Here is a 27,188-nt window from a genome sequence, read left to right on the forward strand (position 1 = left end):
AACTTGCAACTTGGAAATACAATTCAATTAGAATAATATTAAAACGTACTGTGCCTTTAAGAAGCACAGAAGATCTATGACAGTTGAAAATTAATAAATTGAAACAGTTATAGCCTCAATCCTTGTAAACAACACAACTTTAGCAAAGGTTTAATCCCATTAGCAAAGATAACAAATTCTGAAAGCAGGAAACAAATTACAGAATAAACGTTTTTTATCTCAGTCAAACTACAATTCTCACAGCTCTGCTGAGAGAAATTACCTCCCTCAAAATAAGTTTTGAAGACCCCTGAGCTCTGTAGAGATGAACCGGATCATGCAGGGAATACAATGAGTTGCTGACTGAAATATTTGATGCGTAGTAAAAGCGCCAAAAAACGGCCCCTCCCCCTCACACACAGCAGTGAGGGAGAACAGAAACTGTCAGAAAACAGATTAAGCAACTGCCAAGTGGAAAAATAGTGCCCAAACATTTATTCACTCAGTACCTCAGTAAATGAAAACGATTTTACATTCCAGCAAAAACGTTAAACATAATCTCTGGTTATTAAACAGCTTTATGTATTTCTTACAGTGTAATTCTAGTGAAGTACCATTCCCCAGAATACTGAAGTGTAAAGTATACATACATGACATTATATCGGTATGGCAGGATTTTCTCATCAATTCCATTATCAGAAAATAAAAACTGCTACATACCTCTATGCAGATTCATCTGCCCGCTGTCCCCTGATCTGAAGTTTACCTCTCCTCAGATGGCCGAGAAACAGCAATATGATCTTAACTACTCCGGCTAAAATCATAACAAAAACTCTGGTAGATTCTTCTTCAAACTCTGCCAGAGAGATAATAACACACTCCGGTGCTATTTTAAAATAACAAACTCTTGATTGAAGATAAAAACTAAGTATAATCACCATAGTCCTCTCACACATCCTATCTAGTCGTTGGGTGCAAGAGAATGACTGGGAGTGACGTAGAGGGGAGGAGCTATATGCAGCTCTGCTGGGTGAATCCTCTTGCACTTCCTGTTGGGGAGGAGTAATATCCCAGAAGTAATGATGACCCGTGGACTGATCACACTTAACAGAAGAAAGTTGGTGTAGACTGTCCCTTTAAATCAGCACTGCTTACAACAACAGTGATCTGCAATCTATGTTTCTAATTTTCATTTTATTCGTTTTAATATTTATTTATTTTTTTTTATTGAGGTTACAACAAATACAATGAAACTTCGGTAGGGTACAATTAGGTGATTCCATACATTTTACACAGTAGACAGCATAATGTAGGTTGGGTACCCTACTCTTGAATGGCTGCCAGGCGTCTCTTGACGTCTAGCTAACACAAAACAACCTCATTTCCAATATTAAGAGAGATAAGAGAAATGTAAACAGTGTCAAACATCCATTAGTCAGCAGCACAGTTTGCAAACTTCATATAAACCTGGTTATACATTAGAGAAGTAGGATGAGAAAGAAGGTTAGGAGAGAGAAAAAAGCAAAGAGAAAAAGAAGAGAAAAGAAAAAGGTAAAGACTAGAGAGTAGGAGGAGGGTAGCGGGGGGGAGAAGCCAGCAGCAGGGCTAATCACACGTTGAGGTGGTAACCAACGTGTGTCGCGGGAGTGCATCCCATTTGGACCAAATATCCGCATGTAGGTCAATGAGCCCTCTGTTTAAGTATACCACCTACTCCATCGTTCTTATTGTAGAGAGTATCTCCAGAACTTTCCCCAAATGGGGCGCGTTAGGTTGTTTCCAGTGTCTTGCAATTGTAAGTTTGGTGGCCATCAATAAATAGACAAAGAGGTGTCTTAGTGGATTGGGAAGTTTGGGAATGTGTAGGTGAAGTATATAGGTCTCTGGGCCCTTCTCCGTAGGGAGAGCAAGTAGTCCTCCCAGGTCAAGGACCTTGGTCCATAGTTTCTGGATCTCAGGGCAACCCCACCAGATATGTAAGTCATCTCCCCTCTGGTTACACCCTCTCCAGCACCTGTCAGAGACAGCAGTCGGGAGTCTACTTATGCGGCTAGGCACTCAGTGCCATCTCGTCAGGAGTTTGTAAAATAGTTAGAAAAGTGTGACGTTGTGTATTGCCTGTCTAGTGTATGTGATGGCTCTTGTCCACTCTTGAATATCAAAAGCCTGGCCCAGGTCTCTCTCCCAGGCAAGAATATTATGTGTCTTCTGGAGTGTAGGGAGGTCCTGTAGACATTGGTAATGTACCGTCAGTGAGCGATGTTCCTGCAGACCCATTTGATACCTAGTTTCCCATAGTGTAGGTTCTCGTGGGGGAGACTGAAAGAAATTCCAGCTATGTAACAATGACCTAAGACGTGTGACCTCAAAGTGTAGTCTACGTGGGATTGAGTATTGTGTTACCAAAGTGGGTCCAGTCGCCCACACCCCATCTAGGAACATATCCCTGACCATGTCTATGGAGACAGGTGTCCAAACCTGTACATTCGAATCTGGGAGCCCCCTAAGGAGCCCTCTGATACCATGAGTAGGGGACGGGTGGGGAGCTATTCTAGAGGAGTGGCGTAATTTCTGCCAAAGACTGAGGCAATGCCTAATGATAGGATTGGGGGTGAGAGAGAGTGGTTTACAGTGCTGTGGAATACACACCAAGTCCCGGAGTAGGACACTGTGAGGTAGAGAAGCCTTTGTTTTAATATTTTATTCACCCTATCTGTATAATGCAGTTGATATTGACACGGATAAACATTAATCAAAGGATTGCCAATAGAAATGTAAAATAGATAATTATAAAGGCTTGCAAATAGAAATAAAATAAAACCATTGATCCCAGACATATATTACAGGTTTAAAAATATACACGTAAAACATACCCTTTAATTTCAGCAATTAGTCTTCACTTACCGGAAGATATCAACTTCATGAATGGTTGGTAACGTGATAGAGATCTGTGCATCTGACTGTAAGACAATTGTGCAAACATATGATGTAACAAACGATGTGCACAATCTCAGGGAACAAAGTGTATGAGCAACTTTTACATATTCAAGTTTACTCTCTGCCATACAATACAAATAAAAATAACATGCACTATATATAAAAATTCTGATTGAAGGTATAGGAAACACAAAGATAAACTTGCATGATTCAGATAGAGGGTGTAATTTTTAAAGACACTTCTGTTTTCAAATTAAACTTTAGAAGAACACACAGGTAGCACACAAGATAGGTAACAGATACCTTTTAATACAGTGAGCAACATTTCGGGGCTCCTGCCCCTTTATCAAGCTCAAGTGTGCACCAGAACTTTTTTCTTGCATTATATATGGACATTGATGTGAAGTGATTATTCCTTTGTGTGTGATATTCAAATTTAACTTTGTTTGTTTGGTATCCATTGTTGAAAAGTTATATGTACATATCAAACTACTGGGAGCTAGCTGGTGATTACACACATTTGCTTCTCGTCATTGGCTCACCAGATGTGTTCAGCTAGCGAGCTGACTTTAATTATGTGTTTAACCCCTTTGCAAACAATAGTGCAATAACAAAATGCTATAAGATATTAGTGAACATATCCTAACACAAAAGGTGAGGCTTTGAGATGGGATGGGACATACTTTTCTGTGTTATGTCCACTTCACTTGTGTGCTTAATATTTTTAAAGGGACATTAAAAAGTATTTCTTGATATATATAAATTGTATATATCTGAAATTGAAGGGATAGTAGACCCAAATGTTTTATTTCATGATTCAGATAGAGCAGCAATTATAAACAACTTTCTAATTTACTCCTATTATCAACGTTTCTTCCTTCTCTTGGTATCTTTATTTCAAAAGTAGAAATGTATGTTTAAGAGCCGGCCCATTTTTGGTTCAGAACTTGGGTTGCACTTGCCGATTGGTTAGTTACATTTAGCCACCAATAAGCAAGTGCAACCCAGGTCTGAACCAAAAATGGGCCTGCTCTTAAACATACATTCCTGCTTATTAAATAAAGATACCAAGAAAATGAAGAAACATTGATAATAGGAGTAAATTAGAAAGTTGCTTAAAATTGCTGCTCTGAGTCATGAAAGAAAAAAAATGTGGGTTTACTATCCCTTTAAGTATGGAAAACACAATAGAGGTTTTATATGTATTATTTTAGCAAATTGTGATTTGTTTTGCAACCTCAGAGCAGCCCAGGGAATTGGGATTTTAAAAGCTTGAAAACATTTATCTTCTCTTTGTTGTGGTCAGTTAGGAGTAGAAATACATACGGCAACAAGCAGTTTAGCTGGTCAGAATTCTAGGGCCTGCAAGTTACAATCTAGATCTCTGGGGAGTGGAAAAGCCACAATAGTCAGAAATAAATTCTGATGCAAACAAAGTAAAGTTAAAAGGGACATGAAACCCAAAATTTGTCTTTCATGATTTAGGTAGAACAATTTTAAACAACTTTCCAGTTTACTTCTATATTATAATTTGCTTTATTCTCTTGGTATCATTTGTTGAAGGGGCAGCACTACTGGTTAGTAACTGAACATATGGGCGAGACAATGACAATCGGTGTGTATATATGCAGCCACCAATCGCCAGCTAGAACCTAGATTCTTTGCGGCTCCTGAGCTAAACCTTTCAGCAAAGGATAAATAGAGAAGGAAGCTAATTAAATAATTGAAGTAAATTGGAAAGTTGTTTAAAATTGTATGCTCCGTCTAAATCATGAATATCTAATTATGACTTTACTGTCCCTTTAAAGGATGTTTAAAAACACCTCTTGCATTTGTGTAAAAATTGTGCTGTCTCTAATGGTCCCTAGAGAGGCCAAAAAACAAAATCGCTAACCTAGGTTTACACAATGTGCATTCCGCTATTTCGGGGTGTTAAACACATGGGAGATGGGGTGAGCATTATCTTAAAATGCAAGCAATTAAAGTGTAATAATCTCAAACATTTATTGTATTAACATCCGTTGTATTTGTTAGAACGGGCAACATATTCTAAATATACCCCATCCCACAAGAAGGCTGTAAATCTCTTTTTTACTATAATATACCTGTTGTATGAGCGTTGTTCCTGGCTTGTCCGAACAGGTTGGAATTCGCACCTGAAATAAATAGCAGGATAAAGTTAAATACCTTTTTAGAACAGGTGTATTACAATATTAAAAACATGAGCTATATTAGCATGCATGCAACTCACCATATATGATAATATGATTTGATTTTACCAACATATATTTATGCTTAATTTATTCATTTTTTTTTTTTTGAGTGCAATAATAAAGGGCAAGATTACAAGTGGAGCTCCAATTTATTACGCACCCGTAAACTGGCAAATACGCCCGTTTAAGGCACGCAATAAATAACCAGCCATTACAAGTGACACGGTCTATGTTTCTGTCTGTAACGATCTCCTTTAGTGCTGGTGGGAGGCGTGTGGGTGGCACAGAGGGGCCCTACACTGAAGAAAAAGTTTGGAAGGGAGAGGTAGGGAAGGGATTCTACATTACAGAAAAATGGGGAATCAGGGTGCGGGGCCCTACATTGGCGGTCACAGGGAGGTGGGGGTGGCTGCTACAATACAGAAAAAAATAAAAAAAAAATTTTAAATACCTAAACTCTGTACTGGCAGACAGCTGCCAGTACCTAAGATAGCAGACACTATTGGGAGGGGGAAGGGTTAGAGAGCTATTTAGGAGGAATCCTACACTGCAGAAAATAAATACAATTAATTTATGCAAAAAAAAACCAGACAAACAAAAACAAACTTAATACTGGCAGACTGTCTGCCAGTACCTAAGATAGTGGTGAGGAGTGTGGGTGGCATGGGGGAAATCCTTACACTAGAATACTATAACACTAGCCAGCTAACTTCACTTCCCTTCACTGCAAGGAATAATAGAAATGTGGTGCGCAGCTGCAATTAGCGGCCTTCTAGTTACCAAAAAACAACCATTTGTGTTTTGATTGCACAAGCGGTATGTAAATAACTGCAGTGAGAAACACAAAGTTTGTGAAAAAGTTAACAATTTTTTTTTAATATATATTTGGTGGCAAAACAGTGGCATGAAATATACCAAAATGGGCCTAGATCAAAACCTTAGGTTGTCTACTAAATAAAATACATTGTTTTGACAGGTAAATAAAAATAACAAGGCTCTATTTCTGTTTAAATGAAGTGATAACAAAAATGCTAAAATTTCACTGGTAATAAAAGTTCTTACTTTGAAAGCTAAAAGAACATGAAACCCAATGTTCTTCCTTTTCATGATTTAGACAGAGAATTCAATTTTAAAACAACTATCTAATGTACTTCTATTATGAAATTGTATGCTCGGTCTGAACCAGAAAAGAAAATTTTGAGTGTCAAAACCCTTTAAATCTAAAATGCTGCCACTTTCCACTCTGCCTGTGGTGTATGCATTTCTAAATGAACAGCCTAGTGTATACTAGTGATCATCCTGCACCTCGCAAGTGTGTGCACGTGGTGGGAGATGGAAAGCACTATTACAGCTTCACTAGTAAGATTGTATTGAAAACTATATATTTTTATTCAAACATACTCTCTCTTTTTATGACTTCAAAGAGATATGGGGGGAAATTAAACTAGTTCAGACAGAGCACGCAATGTTCTAAAAGTGTGTCCTCTAGATCAGCGTTTCTCAACCGCAGCCCTCAAATACCCTCAACAGGCCAGGTTTTCATTATAGCTGAAACGGTGCATAGGTGAAGTAATCAGCTGATTAGTAACCATGGTAACTAACCTGCTCTCACCCATTAGCTGATTATTTCACCTGTGCATTGGTTTTGTTGGGGGTTCTTGAGAATCGCGGATGATAAGCAATGCTCTAGATCACTGGTTTTAAAACATAATTTATGTAAGAACTTACCTGATAAATTAATTTCTTTCATATTCGCAAGAGTCCACGAGCTAATGACGTATGGGATATACAATCCTACCAGGAGGGGCAAAGTTTCCCAAACCTCAAAATGCCTATAAATACACCCCTCACCACACCCACAATTCAGTTTAATGAATAGCCAAGTAGTGGGGTGATAAAGAAAGGAGTAAAAAGCATCAAAGGAATTTGGAAATAATTGTTCTTTATACAAAAAAAAATCATAACCACCATAAAAAAGGGTGGGCCTCATGGACTGATATGAAAGAAATGAATTTATCAGGTAAGTTCTTACATAAATTATGTTTTCTTTCATGTAATTGGCAAGAGTCCATGAGCTAGTGACATATGGGATAGCAATACCCAAGATGTGGAACTCCACGCAAGAGTCACTATATAAAATATAAGTTTATTCTCATAAATCAAAAGAAAAACTGAAAACATAAGCAGAAGAATCAAACTGAAACAGCTGCCTGAAGAACTTTTCTACCAAAAACTGCTTCCGAAGAAGCAAATACATAAAAACGGTAGAATTTAGTAAATGTATGCAAAGAGGACCAAGTTGTTTCTTTGCAAATCTGATCAACTGAAGCTTTATTCTTAAAAGCCCAGAAAGTGGAGACTGATCTAGTAGAATGAGGTGTAATTCTCTGAGGCGGGGCTTGACCCAACTCCAAATAAGCTTGATGAATCAAAAGCTTTAACCACGATGCAAAAGAAACGGCAGAAGCCTTCTGACCTTTCCTAGAACCAGAAAAGATAGCAAATAGACTAGAAGTCTTCCTGAAATCTTTAGTAGCTTCAACATAATATTTCAAAGCTCTTACCACATCCAAAGAATGTAAGGATCTCTCCAAAGAATTCTTAGGATTAGGACATAAGGAAGGGACAAAAGTTTCTCTATTAATGTTGTTAGAATTCACAACCTTAGGTAAGAATTTAAATGAAGTCCGCAAAACCGCCTTATCCTGATGAAAAATCAGAAAAGGAGATTCACAAGAAAGAGCAGATAAATCAGAAACTCTTCTAGCAAAAGATATGGCCAAAAGGAACAACACTTTTCAAGTAAGTAGTTTAATGTCCAAAGAATGCATAGGCTCAAATGGAGGAACCTGTAAAGCCTTCAAAATCAAATTAAGACTCCAAGGAGGAGAGATTGATTTAATGACAGGCTTGATACAAACCAAAGCCTGTACAAAATAGTAAATATCAGGAAGCTTAGCAATCTTTCTGTGAAATAAAACAGAAAGAGCAGAGATTTGTCCCTTCAAGGAACTTGCAGACAAACCCTTATCCAAACCATCCTGAAGAAACTGTAAAATTCCGGCCTTAATGGAAGTGGCCAAGGTTGGCAACTGAGCATTTGAACAAGATCCGCATACCAAAACCTGCGAGGCCATGCTGGAGCCACCAGCAAACGATTGCTCAATGATGATTTTGGAGATCATTCTTGGAAGAAGAACTAAAGGCAGGAAAATATAAGCAGGTTGATAACACCAAGGAAGTGTCAGCGCATCCACTGCTTCCGCCTGAGGATCCCTGGACCTGGACAGGTACCTGGCAAGTTTCTTGTTTAGATGAGAAGCCATCAGATCTATTTCTGGAAGACCCCACATCTGAACAACCTGAGAAAACACATCTGGATGGAGGGACCACTCCCCCGGAAGTAAAGTCTGACGGCTGAGATAATCCGCTTCCCAATTGTCTATACCTGGGATATGAACAGCAGAAATTAGACAGGAGCTGGATTCCGCCCAAGCAAGTATCCAGGATACTTCCTTCATAGCTTGAAGACTGTGAGTCCCACCCTGATGATTGACATATGCCACAGTTGTGATATTGTCTGTCTGAAAACAAATGAACGGTTCTCTCTTCAACAGAGGCCAAATCTGAAGAGCCCTGAAAATCGCACAGAGTTCCAAAATATTGAATGGTAATTTCGCCTCTTGAGATTTCCAAACAGCTCCCCAAACTGAAAGACTTGCATCTGTTGTGATCACAGTCCAGGTTGGACGAACAAAAGAGGCCCCTAGAACTAAACAATGGTGATTTAACCACCAAGTCAGAGATAGTCAAACATTGGGATTTAAGGATATTAATTGTGATATCTTTGTATAATCTCTGCACTATTGGATCAGCATACAAAGCTGGAGAGGTCTCATATGAAAACGAGCAAAGGGGATAGCGTCCGATGCTGCAGTCATGAGACCTAAAACTTCCATGCACATAGCTACTGAAGGGAATGACTGAGACTGAAGGTTCCGACAGGCTGAAACCAATTTTAAACGCCTCTTGTCTGTTAGAGACAGAGTCATGGACACAATCTATCTGGAAACCTAAAAGGGTGACCCTTGTCTGAGGAATCAAATAACTTTTTGGTAAATTGATCCTCCAACCATGTTTTCGAAGAAACAACACTAGTTGATTTGTGTGAGATTCTGCAGAATGTAAAGACTGAGCTAGTACCAAGATATCGTCCAAATAACGAAACACTGCAATACCCCGCTCTCTGATTACAGAGAGTAGGGCACTGAGCACCTTTGAAAAGATTCTTGGAGCTGTCGCTATGCCAAAAGGAAGAGCAACAAATTGGTAATGCTTGTCTAGAAAAGAGAATCTCAGAAACTGATAATGATCTGGATGAATCAGAATATGAAGATATGCATCCTGTAAGTCTATTGTGGACATATAATGCCCGTGCTGAACAAAAGGCAGAATAGTCCTTATAGTCACCATTTTAAAAGTTGTTACACTTACATAACGATTCAAAATTTTCAGATCCAGAACTGGTCTGAATGAATTTTCTTTCTTTGGGACAATGAATAGATTTGAATAAAACCCCAGACCCTGTTCCTGAAATTGAACCGGCATGATTACCCCTGAAAACTCCAGGTCTGAAACACACTTCAGGAAAGCCTGAGCCTTTACTGGATTTGCTGGAATGCGTGAGAGAAAAAATCTTCTCACAGGAGGTCTTACTCTGAATCCTATTCGATACCCCTGAGAGACAATACTCAGAATCCATTGATTTTGGACAGAATTTGTCCAGACATCCTTGAAAAATCTTAATCTGCCCCCTACCAGCTGAGCTGGAATGAGGGCCGCACCTTCATGCGGACTTGGGGGCTGGCTTTGGTTTCTTAAATGACTTGGATTTATTCCAATTTAAAGGTGGTTTCCAACTGGAAACAGATTCCTTGGGGGAAGGATTAGGTTTCTGTTCCTTAATTTGTCAAAAGGAACGAAAACGGTTAGAAGTTTAAGATTTACCCTTAGGTCTTTTATCCTGAGGCAAAAAAACTCCCTTCCCCCCAGTGACAGTTGAAACAATTGAATCCAACTGAGAACCAAATAAATTATTACCTTGGAAAGAAAGATAGCAATCTGGACTTAGAAGTCATGTCAGCATTTCCAGATTTAAGCCACAAAGCTCTTCTAGCTAAAATAGCTAAAGACATAGATTTAACATCAATTTTGTTGATATCAAAAATGGCATCACAAATAAAATGGATTAGCATGTTGAAGCAAGCAAACAATACTAGACAAATCAGAACCCAATTCTTGTTGCGCTACATTTTCTAACCAAAAAGTTGATGCAGCTGCAACATCAGCCAAAGAAATTGCAGGCCAGAGAAGATCACCAGAATATAAATAGGCTTTCCTTAGATAAGATTCAAGTTTCCTATCTAAAGGGTCTTTAGAAGAAGTACTATCTTCCATAGGAATAGTAGTACGTTTAGCAAGAGTAGAGATAGCCCCATCAACTTTGGGGATCTTTTCCCAAAACTCCAATGTAACTGCTGGCAAAGGATACAATTTTTAAAACATTGAAGAAGGAATAAAAGAAGTACCAGGCCTATTCCATTCCTTAGAAATCATATCAGAAATAGCATCAGGAACTGGAAAAACCTCTGGAGTAACCACAGGAGGTTTAAAAACAGAATTTAAATGTTTACTAGTTTTAGTATCAAGAGGACTAGTCTCCTCAATATCCAATGTAATCAACACTTCTTTTAACAAAGAACGAATATACTCCATTTTAAATAAATAAGTAGATTTGTCAGTGTCAATATCTGAGGAAGGATCTGATGAAACAGATAGATCCTCATCAGAGGAGGATAATTCAGTATTTTGTCGGTCATTTGAAATTTCATCAACTTTATGAGAAGTTTTAAAAGACCTTTTACGTTTATTAGAAGGTGGGATGGCAGACAAAGCCTTCTGAATAGAATCAGCAATAAAATCTTTTAGATTCACAGGTATAGCTTGTACATTAGATGTTGAAGGAACAGCAACAGGCAATGTATTATTACTGATGGACACTTTATCTGCATGTAAAAGTTTATCATGACAACTATTACAAACCCCAGCTGGAGATATAATCTCCACAAGTTTACAACAAATGCACTTAGCTTTGGTAGAACTGTTATCAGGCAGCAGGGTTCCAACAGTGATTTCTGAGACAGGATCACATTGAGACATCTTGCAAAATGTAAGAGAAAAAAACAATATATAAAGCAAAATGATCAATTTCCTTATATGGCAGTTTCAGAAATGAGAAAAAAATGCAAACAGCATAGCCCTCTGACATAGAAAAAAGGCAAGAGGCATATAGGAATGGGGTTTAAAATAATGAAATTATTTGGTGCCAAGTATGACACACAACGTAACTGAATTTTTCTTTTGGCGCTAACAACATCCGGAAATGACACACTCACGTCATTAACGACGTAACCTTGTGCAAGGAACTCAGCGTCAACTAAGACGCCGGAAATGACACATTTGCGTCATCAGACGTACCTTCGCGCCAAAAATTCTCACGCCAAGAATGACACAATAAACTTTGGCATTTTACGCCCTCGCAGGCCTAATTTTGCCTGCGAAATTGAAAGAAAAAAGCAGTTAATTTGAAAAAAGACTAACCCCAGGTGAAAAAAATATATTTCCTAAAAATGTTTTTCCCCAAATATGAAACTGACAGTCTGCAAAAGGAAATATACATAAACCTGACTCATGGCAAATATTAGTACAATACATATATTTAGAACTTTATATTAATGCATAAAGTGCCAAACCATAGCTGAGGGTGTCTTAAGTAATAAAAACATACTTACCGAAAGACACCCATCCACATATAGAAGATAGTCAAACTCAAACCAGTACTGAAACGGTTCAGTAGAGGTAATGGAATATGATAGTATATCGTCGATTTGAAAAGGGAGGTAGGAGATGAATCTCTACGACCGATAACAGAGAACCTATGAAATAGATCTCCCATGAGGAAAACCATTGCATTCAATAGGTGATACTTCCTTCACATCCCTCTGACATTCACTGTACTCTGAGAGGAACCAGGCTTCAAAATGCTGAGAAGCGCATATCAACGAAGAAATCTTAGCACAAACTTACTTCACCACCTCCATAGGAGGCAAAGTTTGTAAAACTGAATTGTGGGTGTGGTGAGGGGTGTATTTATTTATAGGCATTTTGAGGTTTGGGAAACTTTGCCCTTCCTGGTAGGATTGTATATTCCATATGTCACTAGCTCATGGACTCTTGCCAATTACATGAAAGAAAACCAGGCCTCGCTAACGGGTCACATTATGAGGAGGTCTGAACTAGAGCACAGGTGAAATAATCAGCTGATTAGTAAACATAGGTATTAACCTAAAAATCTGGTGAGGACAGGTTTGAAAACCAGTTATCTAGCTAGAATTTACCCTTCTATCTTGGAATCTATTGTTGAAACTTGGCTTCTTTCCATGAGACCATACTGAGGTAGGCTCAGGAGTGTGCACAAGTCTAGAGCTCTATACAGCTGCAGTGCCTGCAACAATGTTGTACATATAGTGCTCAAGACACGTTCCTAAGCCTACCTCAGTAAGGTCTCATGTAAGAAATACGTTTCAAGCAAAGGAGACCAATAGAAAGAGATTAAAGGTTGTCAAGACATTTTTGTCATACATATTAAAGGGCAGCAGTTAAAGTGATCAACTGGGCAAAAGTGAAATGTGTATGGGTAAATAGAATCATTTTGGCAATAAATTAGGAAAAATGCTTCTAGTAAACGTTATTTCTGTGGCATACGCACATATGCTGAGAGTGCAGTGTGCACCAGTATTTAAATACCACACTTTCTCAGAGAGTCAGCAGTGGTTTATATCACACAAGCGGTGTGGCGTTTAAATACTGGTGCACGCGCTCCCACAGTATATGTGCATATGCCCCTGAAAACAGTTATAACTTTCACTAAAAGCATTTTTGCTAAATGGATGTATATTGCAAAAATGCTTCTATTTCAAATTGAAATGCACTCACTCACATTTCAAGTTTGACCTTTCTATCCATTTAAATATATTAAAAACCAGTTTTGCATTAAAAAAAAAGGGTAAAGTAAAATCTGTTTGAAATAGACAAAATGCTTTGATACTAAAAGTAAATTGGATATCTGTTTTTAAAATTTTACACTATCTGAATCGAGGAAGTTTAAAAGGGCACGAAAGTCCAAACTAAACTTTCATGATTCACAAATTTTAATAGATTTTTTTAAAAATGTACTTCTTTTTATCAAACGTACTCTGTTCTCTTGGTATCCTTTGCTGAATTCATACCTAGGTAGGGTCAGCCACAGCAATGCACTACTGAAAGCTGGTTTTTGATTGCTTTCTATATACATATGCCTCTTGTGATTGGCTTACCTGATATGCTAGCTCTTAGTAGTACATTGCTGCTCTAGAGCTAATTTAAAGGGACATGAAACCCACATTTTTTCTTTCATGATTTAGATAGAGCAGTGGTTTTCAAACCTAACCTCAGGCCTCCCCAACAGGCCAGGTTTTCAGGATTACCTTGGATGAGAGCAGGTAAAATAACAATGTTTACCAATCAGCCGATTAATTCACCTGTGCTCCAATTCAGATATCCTCAAAATCTAGCCTGTTAGGGAGGTCTAAGGACGATGTTATTCTTTGTTGAAGAGATATCTAGTTAGGTAGCGTGCACAGCTGGAGAACTATATGACAGGAAACAGTGCTGCCATCTAGTGCTCTTGCTAATGTATAACATAGTTGTAAAACTTCTGCCATTTAGTGCTGCAGACAAGTGCACACTCCTGAACTTACCTTCTTGCTTTTCAACAAAGAATAACAAGAAATGAAGAGAATTTGATAATAGAAGTAAATTGGAAAGCTGTTTGAAACTGTATGTTCTCTCTTAATCAAGAAAAAAAACAATTTTGTTTTGGGGGGTTCTGTCCCTTTAATTACATTTTTAATTTTGACTTCAGTGTCCCTTTAAATAGCTGCTGCTTACTAGTAAACAATACTGTGCTAAGGACGTGCACGGATTGTTAAATGACAGCACAACTACAAAGTAATATATGAACCAGGTGTTTTCCAGATTTAAAATAAACCTTAGACTCCTCTCTCTCTAAGCCTATCGTCTTACACTTATATATTTGCTTTCCTATGTTTAATGACAGCATAATGAAAGCCATGTGTAATATCAATAAACACTGTACAACAGGTGACACGCTGTGACATACAAATCTTTCTCCAAGGAGCACAACGTTCTACTAAAATAAATGTTTTCCGTTACCTTTAGCACAACTCCCATAATTGGCAGGTTTAACGTTTTCCCTGGAAGAGGTGCGGGCCAACGATCTATATCACTGCAAGCTGGAAGAGACATTCACAATGTTCTCAGATATTAAGCACTGCATCAGCTAGAACTGGTTATTTAAAAAAAAATAGATCAGAGGTTGCCAGCAATATTAGAGACATAAAAGGTTCCTACTGAAATATTTAAAATAAAATATAAGTTTACAAGTAAATGTCCCTTAAATTTGATACCAGAAATAAACACTAAAAAGAGAAGATACAAAGCTGTTTTTTTCTTTTTGAAACAAGCTATTAAAGCGGTTAGCAAAACAAACATTTTAAACTAAAAAGCAGAGTATCCCCCTACTATTCTTTGATGTGGCCAATCAGATGCCAGATGTCAATGAGCTCCTGTACTGATCTAACCATTCACTATGTAGCAGTAACTGCAGCCTGCATAAAAGGGACTATAATGGAATATATAATTAAATGGAAATATATAAAATTCCTAAACTTGTGAATAATGAGTATATATACAGAGAGGGAAGCCCTTAAAGGGACATGATACCCAAATATTGAAGTCCTTGAAAGTGATGCAGCATAGCAGTAAAAAGCCGACTAGAAAATATCACCTGAACATCTCTATGTAAAAAAGAAGATATTTTACCTAAAAATGTCCCAAGTATTCAAACTTAATGTAAAGAGACTTTAAGCAGCCAATCTGAATTCTAGTCCCAGGACTTGCAAGGAAGTGTGCATCTGGCATGTGCAGTCACAGTCATGTTATTCTTTTATTCAGTTTAAGGAAGTTTACTGTGAAATCTCATAAAATCACAGCAAAGCATTAGCTCAGTACTGCTGATGGCCTATTTTTTTTTCTTTCTACTTGCAGCTGGACAGTAGCTGAAATATAACTTCATTGAGCACTTACTCTGGTGCACTGAAGAAATTTTGAGCTACAATATTTTCCTTTTTTACATAGCGATGTTCAGATGATATTTTCATGTCAACTTTTTACAGTTATACTGCATGACTTTCAAGCAATTTAGCATAGGAGTACTATGTCCATTTAACCAGGAATAAACAATAGCTCAATAATTTCTTTTGGCGGGGTCTTTTAGGCCAACTGTGCCTTTCACAGAGGAACTTCTCTTTAGTATATCAGTCTGATCCTGCATAGGACGGTCCAGCCAGAACTCTGTGCCCATTGCGCCTGGCGGGATATGGCTAAACCTCAATGACGAGGCCCACAGAAGGCCGAACCGAATGCTTGGGGTTGCCATATTCCTTGATCGGAGGAGGAATACCTGGTATTTCAGTGCTGGACTGTGCTTTTTAGGTGGGATCAGACTGATATACTTCAGGAAAGTTTTCCTCTGTAAATGGCACAATTGAGCTAAAAGTGGCTTCTACCAGGTGGTAACTTGCCAAAGAACAAGTTACTGAGCCGTTGTTCACTACTGGTTGAATGGCCTCTCTTTCTGTATATTCATGTACTATGACCCTGGTGAAATTCTCCCTAAGGGTTATGCTTACCTGATAAATTAATTTCTTTCATGATCAACCCGTTTTACATGTTGCATGACTATAGTAGGACAATTTTCAACCTCTAAAGCAATTCAAACTTCCCGCATTAACCATAAGTCAATAATGGTCAGGTTTTTTTTTTTTAATCATTATTCTTTTCAACATCACATCTAAGCAAATCACCTCCCCCCTTCCATTACACAGATAACACGCACCAACACCCGGCAGGCAGCAACGAATAAACGTTTATTGTTTTAGAAGCACTTATTATTTACATTAAAACTAGAAAAAGCAAACTCAAGAAGGAGATCATAAGAACTACAAAAACTGGACATGGACACCTACTCTGCAAAAAGTCTTATGACCCTTGATACTCAACCTAGATGTAGCAATAATTATTATTTAGTTAAAGTTCTGTTAGACAATTACTGTAATTCTCAAAAAATGTAAATACTACAATTGCTTGATCACTGTCTGTTAATTTGAAGTTACATTAATAAAGCTTTAAAAAAAAAAAACTTCCCGCATTAAAGGAACAGTCTAGTCCAAAATAAACTTTCATGATTCAAATAGGGCGTGCAATTTTAAACAACTTTCCAATTTACTTTTATCACCAATTTTGCTTTGTTCACTTGTTATTCTAAGTTGAAAGCTAAACCTAGGAGGTTCATGTGCTAATTTCTTAGACCTTGAAGAACGACTCTTATCTGAAGGCATTTTGACAGTTTTTCACCACTAGAGGGTTTTAGTTCATGTGTGTCATAGACAACACTGTGCTTACGCACGTGGAGTTACCTAGGAGTCAGCACTGATTGGCTAAACGGCAAGTCTGTCAAAATAACTGAAATAAGGGGGCAGTTTGCAAAGGCTTAGATACAAGGTAATCAAAGAGGTAAAAAGTGTATTAATATAACTGTGTTGGTTATGCAAAACAGGGGAATGGGTAATAAAGGGGATTATCTATCTTTTAAAACAATACAAATTCTGGTGTAGACTGTCCCTTTAAGGCATGATTATGCTCAAGGATACCTACCGCTATCCTTATGAGACACTAAAGAATCTGTATATTTATTTATTCATTAACAGGCTGTTCATTTCTGAAGGCCAAAAGTGCCATCCTTAATTCCTTCTACATAGTAATTTTCAGAGTTTAAACTAGATAAATATGTGACAGTCCTGTTAAAAAGTAAAAAAATAAATAAGCTGAGGCATATGGCAGGCTACAAATTTTTATGATAAAGTAATTTTTATTATTTTGTAGCATGTGCATAATGACAATAAGAAATATAAGACAGAAAATTAACAGATCAGGAAAACAGAAATCCTGGTTCTCTAAGATTACATAGTGAGTAACATAAGTAAGATCGTTCTTTCAAAAAAAAAACAACATCAAAAAAGAAAAGAAAAAGGGCTTAATAACACCCAACAATGTGAAACATTAGTCTATACAGTGAAGAGTTTTCTTTTGTAGCTGGGATTGGAGTAATCTTGTACTCAATTGAGTTGTTTTTAAAGCTCAAACTGGTTATATGCTTCCAGGATGAAGAATAATAAAATAAAGAGAAGGTGAAGAGGGAAAAGGATTAGATGGAGCAAAGAGAGAGAGAGAGAAAGGGAGAAGTACAGTGTAGATGAAGGGGTTTCACCTGACCACTCTGCTCCTCTTAATTCAAGATTTTGTTATATGTGGATTTAGTGTGTCTCCTTTTGATCTAGTTTTTATCTATCGTGTTTGGGGGCTTTAAAATCCAATTGGTAGGACAGTCATAGTGGGGGGTTCTATTAGCCTTGCCTAGTGAGTTAGGACACATTATGTAATATCCAGTAATACCATACTCTCTGAAAAGTTTATTGCGTATCTAGAAGAAATGCTGCCTGCTCTGACATGTTATAATAAAATTTAAGTTTTAGTTTAATTTCTTCCCAGGACGGGGCGCTCTCCCGCCAATGGCGGGCTATACATATCCTTGTGGCTGTACATGTTATCCTGATGAATAAGTTAATGTATTTGTTAAATTCTTTAAGTCTGACGTGGAGTAAAGCTTGTTCCATGGTGAGCTTAATAGGGCTGTCTATAATAGAGCTTAAGAACCGTGATAGTTGGTTCCACACCCTGCGTGTATGTGAGCAGTCCCACCACATATGTTTATAGTCCCCGACCTCCCCACAACCTCTATAGCAGAGTCTGGATCTATCTTTAGTGGAGTGTGAGGTTATCTGTGGCGTTAGATACCATCGAAAACTGGTCTTAATGCAATTCTCCCACATATCAGCACTTATTAATCCCTTCCCCGTACTAGATAGGGTTACATGCCATTCTTGAGTCTCCACCTCCCTATTGATATCCCGTTCCCATTTAGTTTGTATGGTGGATTTAGCATTGTCTGTTGCTAGTTGGATTGCTCGATAGAGCCTGGAGATGGTGTTCTTGGGCCTAGATGAGGTACTGCATATGCTCTCTAGTACAGAGGGTAAATTTTAAGTTATGGAAGGCAAGATAGGGTGAATGATGGAACTGAGTTGCAAGTATAAAAACCATTCTAATTTGATTGGCTGCAGTTTTTCTTGTAGTTGTGTGTAACTCATCATTTTACCTCCTACTATAAGATCAGCTATTCTATAGAGTCCTCTGTTTTCCCATTTCTGGATAATGGGGATCAGTTCATGTCTAACTAAACTGGTGAGTGTAGCTTTGGCAGAGTGCACGGGGAGTAGGGTCAGAGAAGTAGTCAGTCTAGACCAGTGTTTAATCATGAAGTCTATTACTGGGTATTCGTGCTGTGCCTTATTAAGGCACCGTTTAGGGTCCCAGAGAATCATGTCTCGTGGGATAATTCCCGCAATATCTGTTTCCAGATGAGTCCAAATAATATCTTTGTTGGGATCGTTAAGAAGTGCAGTCTGTGCTAATCTAGCTGCCTGATAATAGTGCTTGAGGTTTGGGGCCCCAACTCCTCCCAACTGTCTGTTCCTAGAGAGGATTGCCGATGGGATTCTAGCCTTTTTGTTTCCCCTTATAAAATTAATTAAATGCTTTTGTATGTCGTCCAAGTCTGGGGCTGGTATTCTAATTGGTAGGGTGCGAAATAGATATAGGATCCTTGGTAATATCGGCTACAAATTTTTAAAATGTAGTTAGAGATCATTTTTAGTTTTGTTGAGCTCTGTTACCATTTGCAGTAACAGTTTATACCAGTTTTTTAAAGAAAAATGTGAAATGTTTTTTTACTACGCACATTGGGCATGCAATAATTAACTTGTTAATTTGGCCATAACAAATCAGCGGTTGCAGTTGTAAAGGGACAGTTTACTTTAAAAAAAATCACCTTTAATTTGTTCCCAATGATCCAATTTACCTGCTGTAGTGTATTGAATTGTTTACAAGTAGTTCCATTACCCTTATATTGCCATTTGAAATAGTTGATTTAGCCTGTGGTATTCCCCATCCATCCTAAAAGTTTTTGGCCTCAAAGCCAAGCTGTGTTAGCACAGCGATTAGAAGAAATTACACTCCCAGTGGGGTATAGAAGAGATAAGGTAATAAAAACAGAATTTATGCTTACCTGATAAATTACTTTCTCTTGCGGTGTATCCAGTCCACGGATTCATCCTTACTTGTGGGATATTCTCATTCCCTACAGGAAGTGGCAAAGAGAGCACACAGCAGAGCTGTCCATATAGCTCCCCCTCTGGCTCCGCCCCCCAGTCATTCGACCGACGGTTAGGAGAAAAAGGAGAAACCATAGGGTGCAGTGGTGACTGTAGTTTAAACAATAATTTGAACCTGACTTAATTGCCAGGGCGGGCCGTGGACTGGATACACCGCAAGAGAAAGTAATTTATCAGGTAAGCATAAATTCTGTTTTCTCTTGCAAGGTGTATCCAGTCCACGGATTCATCCTTACTTGTGGGATACCAATACCAAAGCTTTAGGACACGGATGAAGGGAGGGAACAAGACAGGTAACCTAAACAGGCACCACTGCTTGCAAAACCTTTCTCCCAAAAATAGCCTCCGAAGAAGCAAAAGTATCGAATTTGTAAAATTTGGCAAAAGTATGCAGTGAAGACCAAGTCGCTGCCTTACAAATCTGTTCAACAGAAGCCTCGTTCTTGAAGGCCCAAGTGGAAGCCACAGCTCTGGTGGAATGAGCTGTAATTCGTTCAGGAGGCTGCTGTCCAGCAGTCTCATAAGCCAATCGGATGATGCTTTTCAACCAGAAGGAAAGAGAGGTAGCCGTAGCTTTTTGACCTTTCCTCTTACCAGCATAGATAACAAACAAAGATGATGTTTGTCTGAAATCCTTAGTTGCTTGTAAATAGAATTTCAAAGCACGAACCACATCAAGATTGTGTAAAAGCCGTTCCTTCTTAGAAGCTGGTTTAGGAAACAGAGAAGGAACAATGATTTCCTGGTTAATGTTCATATTAGAAATCACTTTTGGAAGAAACCCAGGTTTGGTACGCAAAACCACCTTATCTGCATGGAAAACCAGATAGGGTGAATTACACAGCAAAGCAGACAATTCAGAAACTCTTCGAGCAGAAGATATAGCTACCAAAAACAAAACTTTTCAAGATAATAACTTAATATCTATGGAATGTAAAGGTTCAAACGGAACCCCTTGAAGAACTGAAAGAACTAAATTTAGACTCCATGGAGGAGCCACGTGCTTATAGACAGGCTTGATTCTGACTAACGCCTGTACAAACGCTTGAACATCCGGTACTGCCGCCAGACGCTTGTGTAAAAGGATCGACAGAGCGGATATCTGCCCCTTTAAGGAACTAGCTGATAAACCTTTCTCCAATCCTTCTTGGAGAAAAGACAATATTCTTGCAATCCTAATTTTACTCCACGAGTAACCCTTGGATTCACACCAACAAAGATATTTTCGCCATATCTTATGGTAAATTTTCCTGGTGACAGGTTTTCTAGCTTGGATCAGAGTATCTATGACTGATTCAGAGAACCCACGCTTGGATAGAATTAAGCGTTCAATCTCAAAGCAGTCAGCTGCAGAGAAACTAGATTTGGATGCTTGAATGGACCCTGTATTAGAAGATCCTGCCTCATTGGCAGTGTCCATGGTAGGACAGATGACATGTCCACTAGAACTGCATACCAAGTCCTGCGTGGCCACGCAGGCGCTATCAGAATTACCGAGGCCTTCTCCTGTTTGATTCTGGCTACCAGCCGAGGGAGAAGAGGAAACGGTGGAAAGACATAGGCCAGCTTGAAGGACCAAGGCGCTACTAGAGCATCTATCAATGCCGCCTTGGGGTCCCTGGACCTGGATCCATAGAGAGGAAGTTTGGTGTTCTGACGGGACGCCATCAGATCCAACTCTGGAATGCCCCATAGCTGAGTCAGCTGAACAAATACCTCCGGGTGGAGTTTCCACTCCCCCGGGTGAAAAGTCTGACGACTTAGGAAATCCGCTTCCCAGTTGTCTACTCCTGGGATGTGAATTGCAGATAGATGGCAAGAGTGATCCTCCGCCCATCTGATTATCTTGGTTACTTCCTTCATCGCTAAGGAACTCTTTGTTCCTCCCTGATGATTTATGTATGCTACAGTCGTGATGTTGTCCGACTGGAATCTGATGAATTTGGCCGCCGCTAGTTGAGGCCATGCCTGGAGCGTGTTGAATATCGCTCTCAGTTCCAAAATGTTTATCGGGAGAAGAGACTCTTCCCGAGACCAAAGGCCCTGAGCTTTCAGGGATCCCCAGACCGTGCCCCAGCCTAACAGGCTGGCGTCGGTCGTTACAATGATCCACTCTGGTCTGCGGAAGCACATTCCCTGCGACAGGTGATCCTGAGACAATTTTTTCTGGTCCAGTTGGATTTGAGGAGACAAATCTGCATAATCCCCATTCCACTGTTTGAGCATGCACAATTGCAGTGGCCTGAGATGAATTTGAGCAAAACGGACTACGTCCATTGCTGCCACCATTAATCCGATAACCTCCATGCACTGAGCTACAGATGGCCGAGGAATGGAATGAAGAGCTCGGCAAGTGCTTAGAAGCTTTAACCTTCTGACCTCCGTCAGAAATATTTTCATTTCTACCGAGTCTATTAATGTTCCCAGGAAGGGAACCCTTGTGAGGGGGAACAGAGAACTCTATTCGGTGTTCACCTTCCACCCGTGAGACCTTAGAAAGGCCAGAACAATATCCGTATGAGCCTTGGCTCTGGGAAAAGACGACGCCTGTATTAAGATGTCGTCCAGATAGGGTGCTACTGCAATGCCCCGCGGCCTTAGGACCGCCAGAAGGGACCCTAGCACCTTTGTGAAAATTCTTGGAGCGGTGGCCAACCCAAAGTAAAGGGCCACGAACTGGTAATGCTTGTCCAGAAAAGCGAACCTTAGGAACTGATGGTGATCTTTGTGGATAGGAATATGAAGGTACGCATCCTTTAGATCCACGGTAGTCATATATTGACCTTCCTGGATCATCGGTAAGATTGTCCGAATGGTCTCCATCTTGAAGGATGGAACTCAGAGGAATTTGTTTAGAATTTTTAGATCCAGGATTAGTCTGAAAGTTCCTTTCTTTTTGGGAACCACAAATAGGTTTGAGTAAAAACCCAGTCCTTGTTCTGTAATTGGGACTGGATATATCACTCCCATCTTGATTAGATCTTCTACACAGCGTAAGAACGCCTCTTTCTTTGTCGTGTCTGAAGACAGACGAGAAATGTGGAACCTTCCCCTTGGGGGAGAGTCCTTGAATTATAGAAGATATCCCTGAGCAACTATCTCTATTGCCCAGGGATCGGGAACATCTCTTGCCCAAGCCTGAGCAAAGAGAGAAAGTCTGCCCCCTACCAGATCCGGTCCCGGATCGGGGGCTACCCCTTCATGCTGTCTTAGTAGCAGCTGCAGGCTTCTTGGCCTGTTTACCCTTGTTCCAGCCCTGCATAGGCTTCCAGGTTGCCTTGGGCTGTGGAGAGTTACCCTCTTGCTTTGCGGTCGCAGAGGTTGAAGCAGGACCGCTCCTGAAGTTGCGAAAGGAACGAAAATTAGCCTTGTTTTTAGCCTTAAAAGGCCTATCTTGCGGGAGGGCATGGCCCTTTCCCCCAGTGATATCCAAAATAATCTCTTTCAATTCGGGCCCGAAAAGAGTCTTTCCCTTGAAAGGAATATTCAATAACTTAGTCTTAGATGACACATCGGCCGACCATGATTTAAGCCAAAGCGCTCTGCGAGCCATGATGGCAAAACCAGAATTTTTCGCCGCTAACTTAGCTAATTGGAAAGCGGCATCTGTGATAAAAGAATTAGCCAGCTTTAGAGCCTTAATTCTATCCATAATTTCATCATATGAGGTCTCCGTCTGGAGCGACTCCTCCAGCGCCTCAAACCAGAAAGCCGCTGCAATAGTTACAGGAATAATGCAGGCAATAGGTTGGAGAAGGAAACCCTGTTGAACAAAGATTTTCTTTAGTAAACCTTCTAATTTTTTATCCATAGGAACTTTGAAATGAACTGTCTTCAATTGGTATGGTTGTGCGCTTGGCTAGTGTTGAAACTGCCCCCTCTACCTTAGGGACCGTCTGCCATGCGTACCGCCTGGGATCCGTTATGGGGAACATTTTCTTAAAGATAGGGGGGGGGGGGGGACAAAGGGTACACCTGGTCTCTCCCACTCCCTATCCACAATATCCGCCACCCTCTTTGGGATCGGAAACGCATCAGTGTATACAGGGACTTCTAGATATCTGTCCATTTTACACAATTTCTCTGGGACCACCATGGGGTCGCAATCATCCAGCGTAGCCAATACCTCCTTAAGCAGCACGCGGAGGTGTTCCAGCTTAAATTTAAACGCTAAGGAATCTGATTCTGCCCGCTGAGAAACCTTTCCTGTATCAGAAATTTCTCCCTTGGACAACACATCCCTCACCGTCCCTTCAGAGCGTTGTGAGGGTACAACAGATAAATCCTCCAAAGCCTCTGATTGCTCATACTCTGTTCTTAAGACCGAGCTATCACGCTTTTTCGGAAAAACTGGCAGTTTGGATAAAAATGCTGCAAGGGAATTATCCATGACTGCTGCTAATTGTTGTAATGTAATAGGGGCCAATGCGCTAGAGGTACTAGGCATCGCTTGCACGGACGTAACTGGTGTCGACACATGGGGAGAGGAAGGTGGGCTATCCTTGTTACCTTCTGTTAAAGAATCATCTTGGGATACATTTATAAGTGAAACATCGTGATCTTTAAAATGCTTAGACACATTAGCACACTTAAAACACAAATGTAAAGGGGGTTCCACCATGGCTACTAAACACATAGAGCAACGTCTATCTGTAGGCTCAGACATGTTAAACAGACTTAGACAGCACTCAAATACTGAAAAATACAATTTGAGAAAAAACGGTACTGTGCCTTTAAATAATAAAAAGCGCACACTTTTTTACTAAATCCCAAAAAATTATCTAATCTTCCTGAAATTTTTACCACAATATCCTAATGCTTTGGAATGATTGCACAGTAAATTTCAGGTCAATTAACCCCTTAATGGCCGAACCGGAGCAACCTAAAACTGACAACCGGTTAGCAAACTACAGCACCGTGCCACAGCAATCTGCTGTGTCCCTACCTTGCCCCTGGGGAATAACTGGATAGAAATAAGCCTCTATGAAGTCCTCAAGTGTTCCTAGGACCCTCCACGTGAAGCTGTCTGCAATCTGAATTGCGCAACTGAGGCGCGAAATTTAGGCCCCCTCCCTCTCCACTCCAGAGTTGTGGGGCCTTCCAAACCCTCAATAGGTGTCTAATATAGTGCCATGTGGAATAAATACCCCATAAACCACTCCAAAGTTAATAAAAACTTGTACAATCGTCATATTATCACAATAAAAAATTGATTGCCCCTTAACAGTGTCCACCAGATTTATAGCCCTGTTAATTAAGCCTTCTTTCTATACTGAGTCTCAGAAAATGGCTTACCTTCCCCACGTGGGAATTCTTGTCAGTCTTCTAGCATTACTAAGTCTTGACTAGAAAAAGATGACTGAACATACCTTGTAGCAGTTAAGCCTGCAAACTGTTCCCCCAACTGACGTTTTCTGGTACTCCTCAGTCCTGCGTGGGAACAGCAGTGGATTTTAGTTACAACATGCTAAAATCATTTTCCTCTCAGCAGAATTCTTCTTCACTTTCTGCCAGAGACTAAATAGTACAAACCGGCACTATTTAAAAATAAACTTTTGATTGAAGATATAAAAACTACAAATCTAACACCACATTCACTTTACCCTCCCGTGGAGATGCTACTTGTTAGAGCGGCAAAGAGAATGACTGGGGGGGGCGGAGCCAGAGGGGGAGCTATATGGACAGCTCTGCTGTGTGCTCTCTTTGCCACTTCCTGTAGGGAATGAGAATATCCCACAAGTAAGGATGAATCCGTGGACTGGACACACCTTGCAAGAGAAATGTTAATTTTTCCATTTTTCTCTCCAAGTATTGGTGATTGGTTTATGGACAGACATAAGATAAAACAGCATGTATATGTACACAATGTGATAAAGTAATGAGATCTGATTATACCTACAAGCTCAGCTCAACCCATTTTATTAGGTTGTGGCTTCAAAACACAAATTTTAGCTTAGATTAGCTAATTAACGATCTTTACAGTAAACTGTAGCCCAATTTTCATCTAAATAAACTTTGGCAGAAAATAAACTTACTAGATCTCATCTTGCCATTTTGAAATGGCCGCCTGACCCCTCCTTCTCTGACGTCTCCCAAAAGCTACCACTAGTACAGGATCCTTTCCTCTCGTCCCTGCATGCTCCTGTGTCTCCCTTCATTCAGTGAGACACTCATATGGCAATTTCAGCTCTCTAGCTGTTCATACCCGGCACTCACTGCCTCTCATCCATGCTGTGCGCTGTGTGTTACAGAGAATGAGAGACAGTGAGTGCCGGGCAGGCGGCAATGTGATGTGGGTCTGTGCCCTATAATTGTGTATGACTAATAGACAGATTAACATCCGGCATATTAGCTGTGTGATTACTAGCACTGAACAGATATGTAGCGCATTCACTTGCCGGTGGGCTTGGAGGCCAATAATCTTCTACCAGTGGGATAAAAACAACAACAATGTGACCCTCTTATTTAACAGCTATACTAGTTGTTCATAAACATTAAGAGTACAGACGCAACATATTGCTGTCCTCTTTCTCCTCGTACAAAAATAGTAATTAACGAAATAGACAAATGCAGAAATAAAGTGGATTTTATGCAGGACCCTGGGTTTCCCACTAAAAGTTGACAACAAATTACAACTCGGGAGACTTTTTAGTAATTATTTAATAATATAAGTATACAATAAAAATGTCTGCGGACCACTTGTGTAAGGTACAGCTTACTAAATGGATTCACTTTCTCCGACTCACAATCCCTCTCAAAACTGATATGCGCTTCCCCGGTAAGTTTGAAGCACACCTATAAGCACCTAGAATAAAAAATGTGCGTTACTGTCTCTACACCTGTCAAAGAAGCAGCTTGCGCACATCTGATGGACGAATCCGGATTGCGTGTCTGTCCAGGCAATGGTCGCTACTACGCGCAAAGGATGTCAGGAGAGGCTTGAGGATTGAATGCCGTGGCAGCAAAATCTATGCTTTGGTGCTAGTGCGAGTGTGATCGCACAGTACTGGGACACCGGGCGCCTTAGACAAGCTGATCGCCAACATAATAGGCACTTAGACAGAAATAAGTTTGTGGATTAACCAACAATGGAGAACCTGACACCCAGAAAAAGAAAGTACAGCTGCTTCTTTGACAGGTGTAGAGACAGTAACGCACATTTTTTATTCTAGGTGCTTATAGGCGTGCTTCAAACTTACCAGGAAAGCGCATATCGGTTTTGAGAGGGATTGTGAGTCGGAGAAAGTGAATCCATTTAGTAAGCTGTACCTTACACAAGTGGTCCGCAGACATTTTTATTGTATACTTATATTACTAAATAATTACTAAAAAGTCTCCCGAGTTGTAATTTGTTGTCAACTTTTAGTGGGAAACCCAGGGTCCTGCATAAAATCCACTTTATTTCTGCATTTGTCTATTTCGTTAATTACTATTTTTGTACGAGGAGAAAGAGGACAACAATATGTTGCGTCTGTACTCTTAATGTTTATGAACAACTACTATAGCTGTTAAATAAGAGGGTCACATT

General features: G+C 39.7%; 1 protein-coding gene across 1 annotated transcript in view; it reads right to left on the minus strand.

Annotated features, from left to right (window-relative positions):
• The window catches only part of DENND6A (DENN domain containing 6A), a 195,620-nt gene that overhangs the window by 92,044 nt on the left and 76,388 nt on the right, over positions 1-27,188 (minus strand). The window contains exons 7-9 of the mRNA XM_053720858.1: positions 14,463-14,542; positions 5,022-5,072; positions 2,884-2,939 (exon numbers count right to left, since the gene is read on the minus strand). Of these exons, the coding sequence (XP_053576833.1) occupies positions 2,884-2,939; positions 5,022-5,072; positions 14,463-14,542 (187 nt within the window). The remainder of the gene's footprint in view (positions 1-2,883; positions 2,940-5,021; positions 5,073-14,462; positions 14,543-27,188) is intronic.

The sequence above is a fragment of the Bombina bombina genome, chromosome 7 (genome assembly GCF_027579735.1).
Source record: "Bombina bombina isolate aBomBom1 chromosome 7, aBomBom1.pri, whole genome shotgun sequence".
Taxonomy (NCBI): domain Eukaryota; kingdom Metazoa; phylum Chordata; class Amphibia; order Anura; family Bombinatoridae; genus Bombina; species Bombina bombina.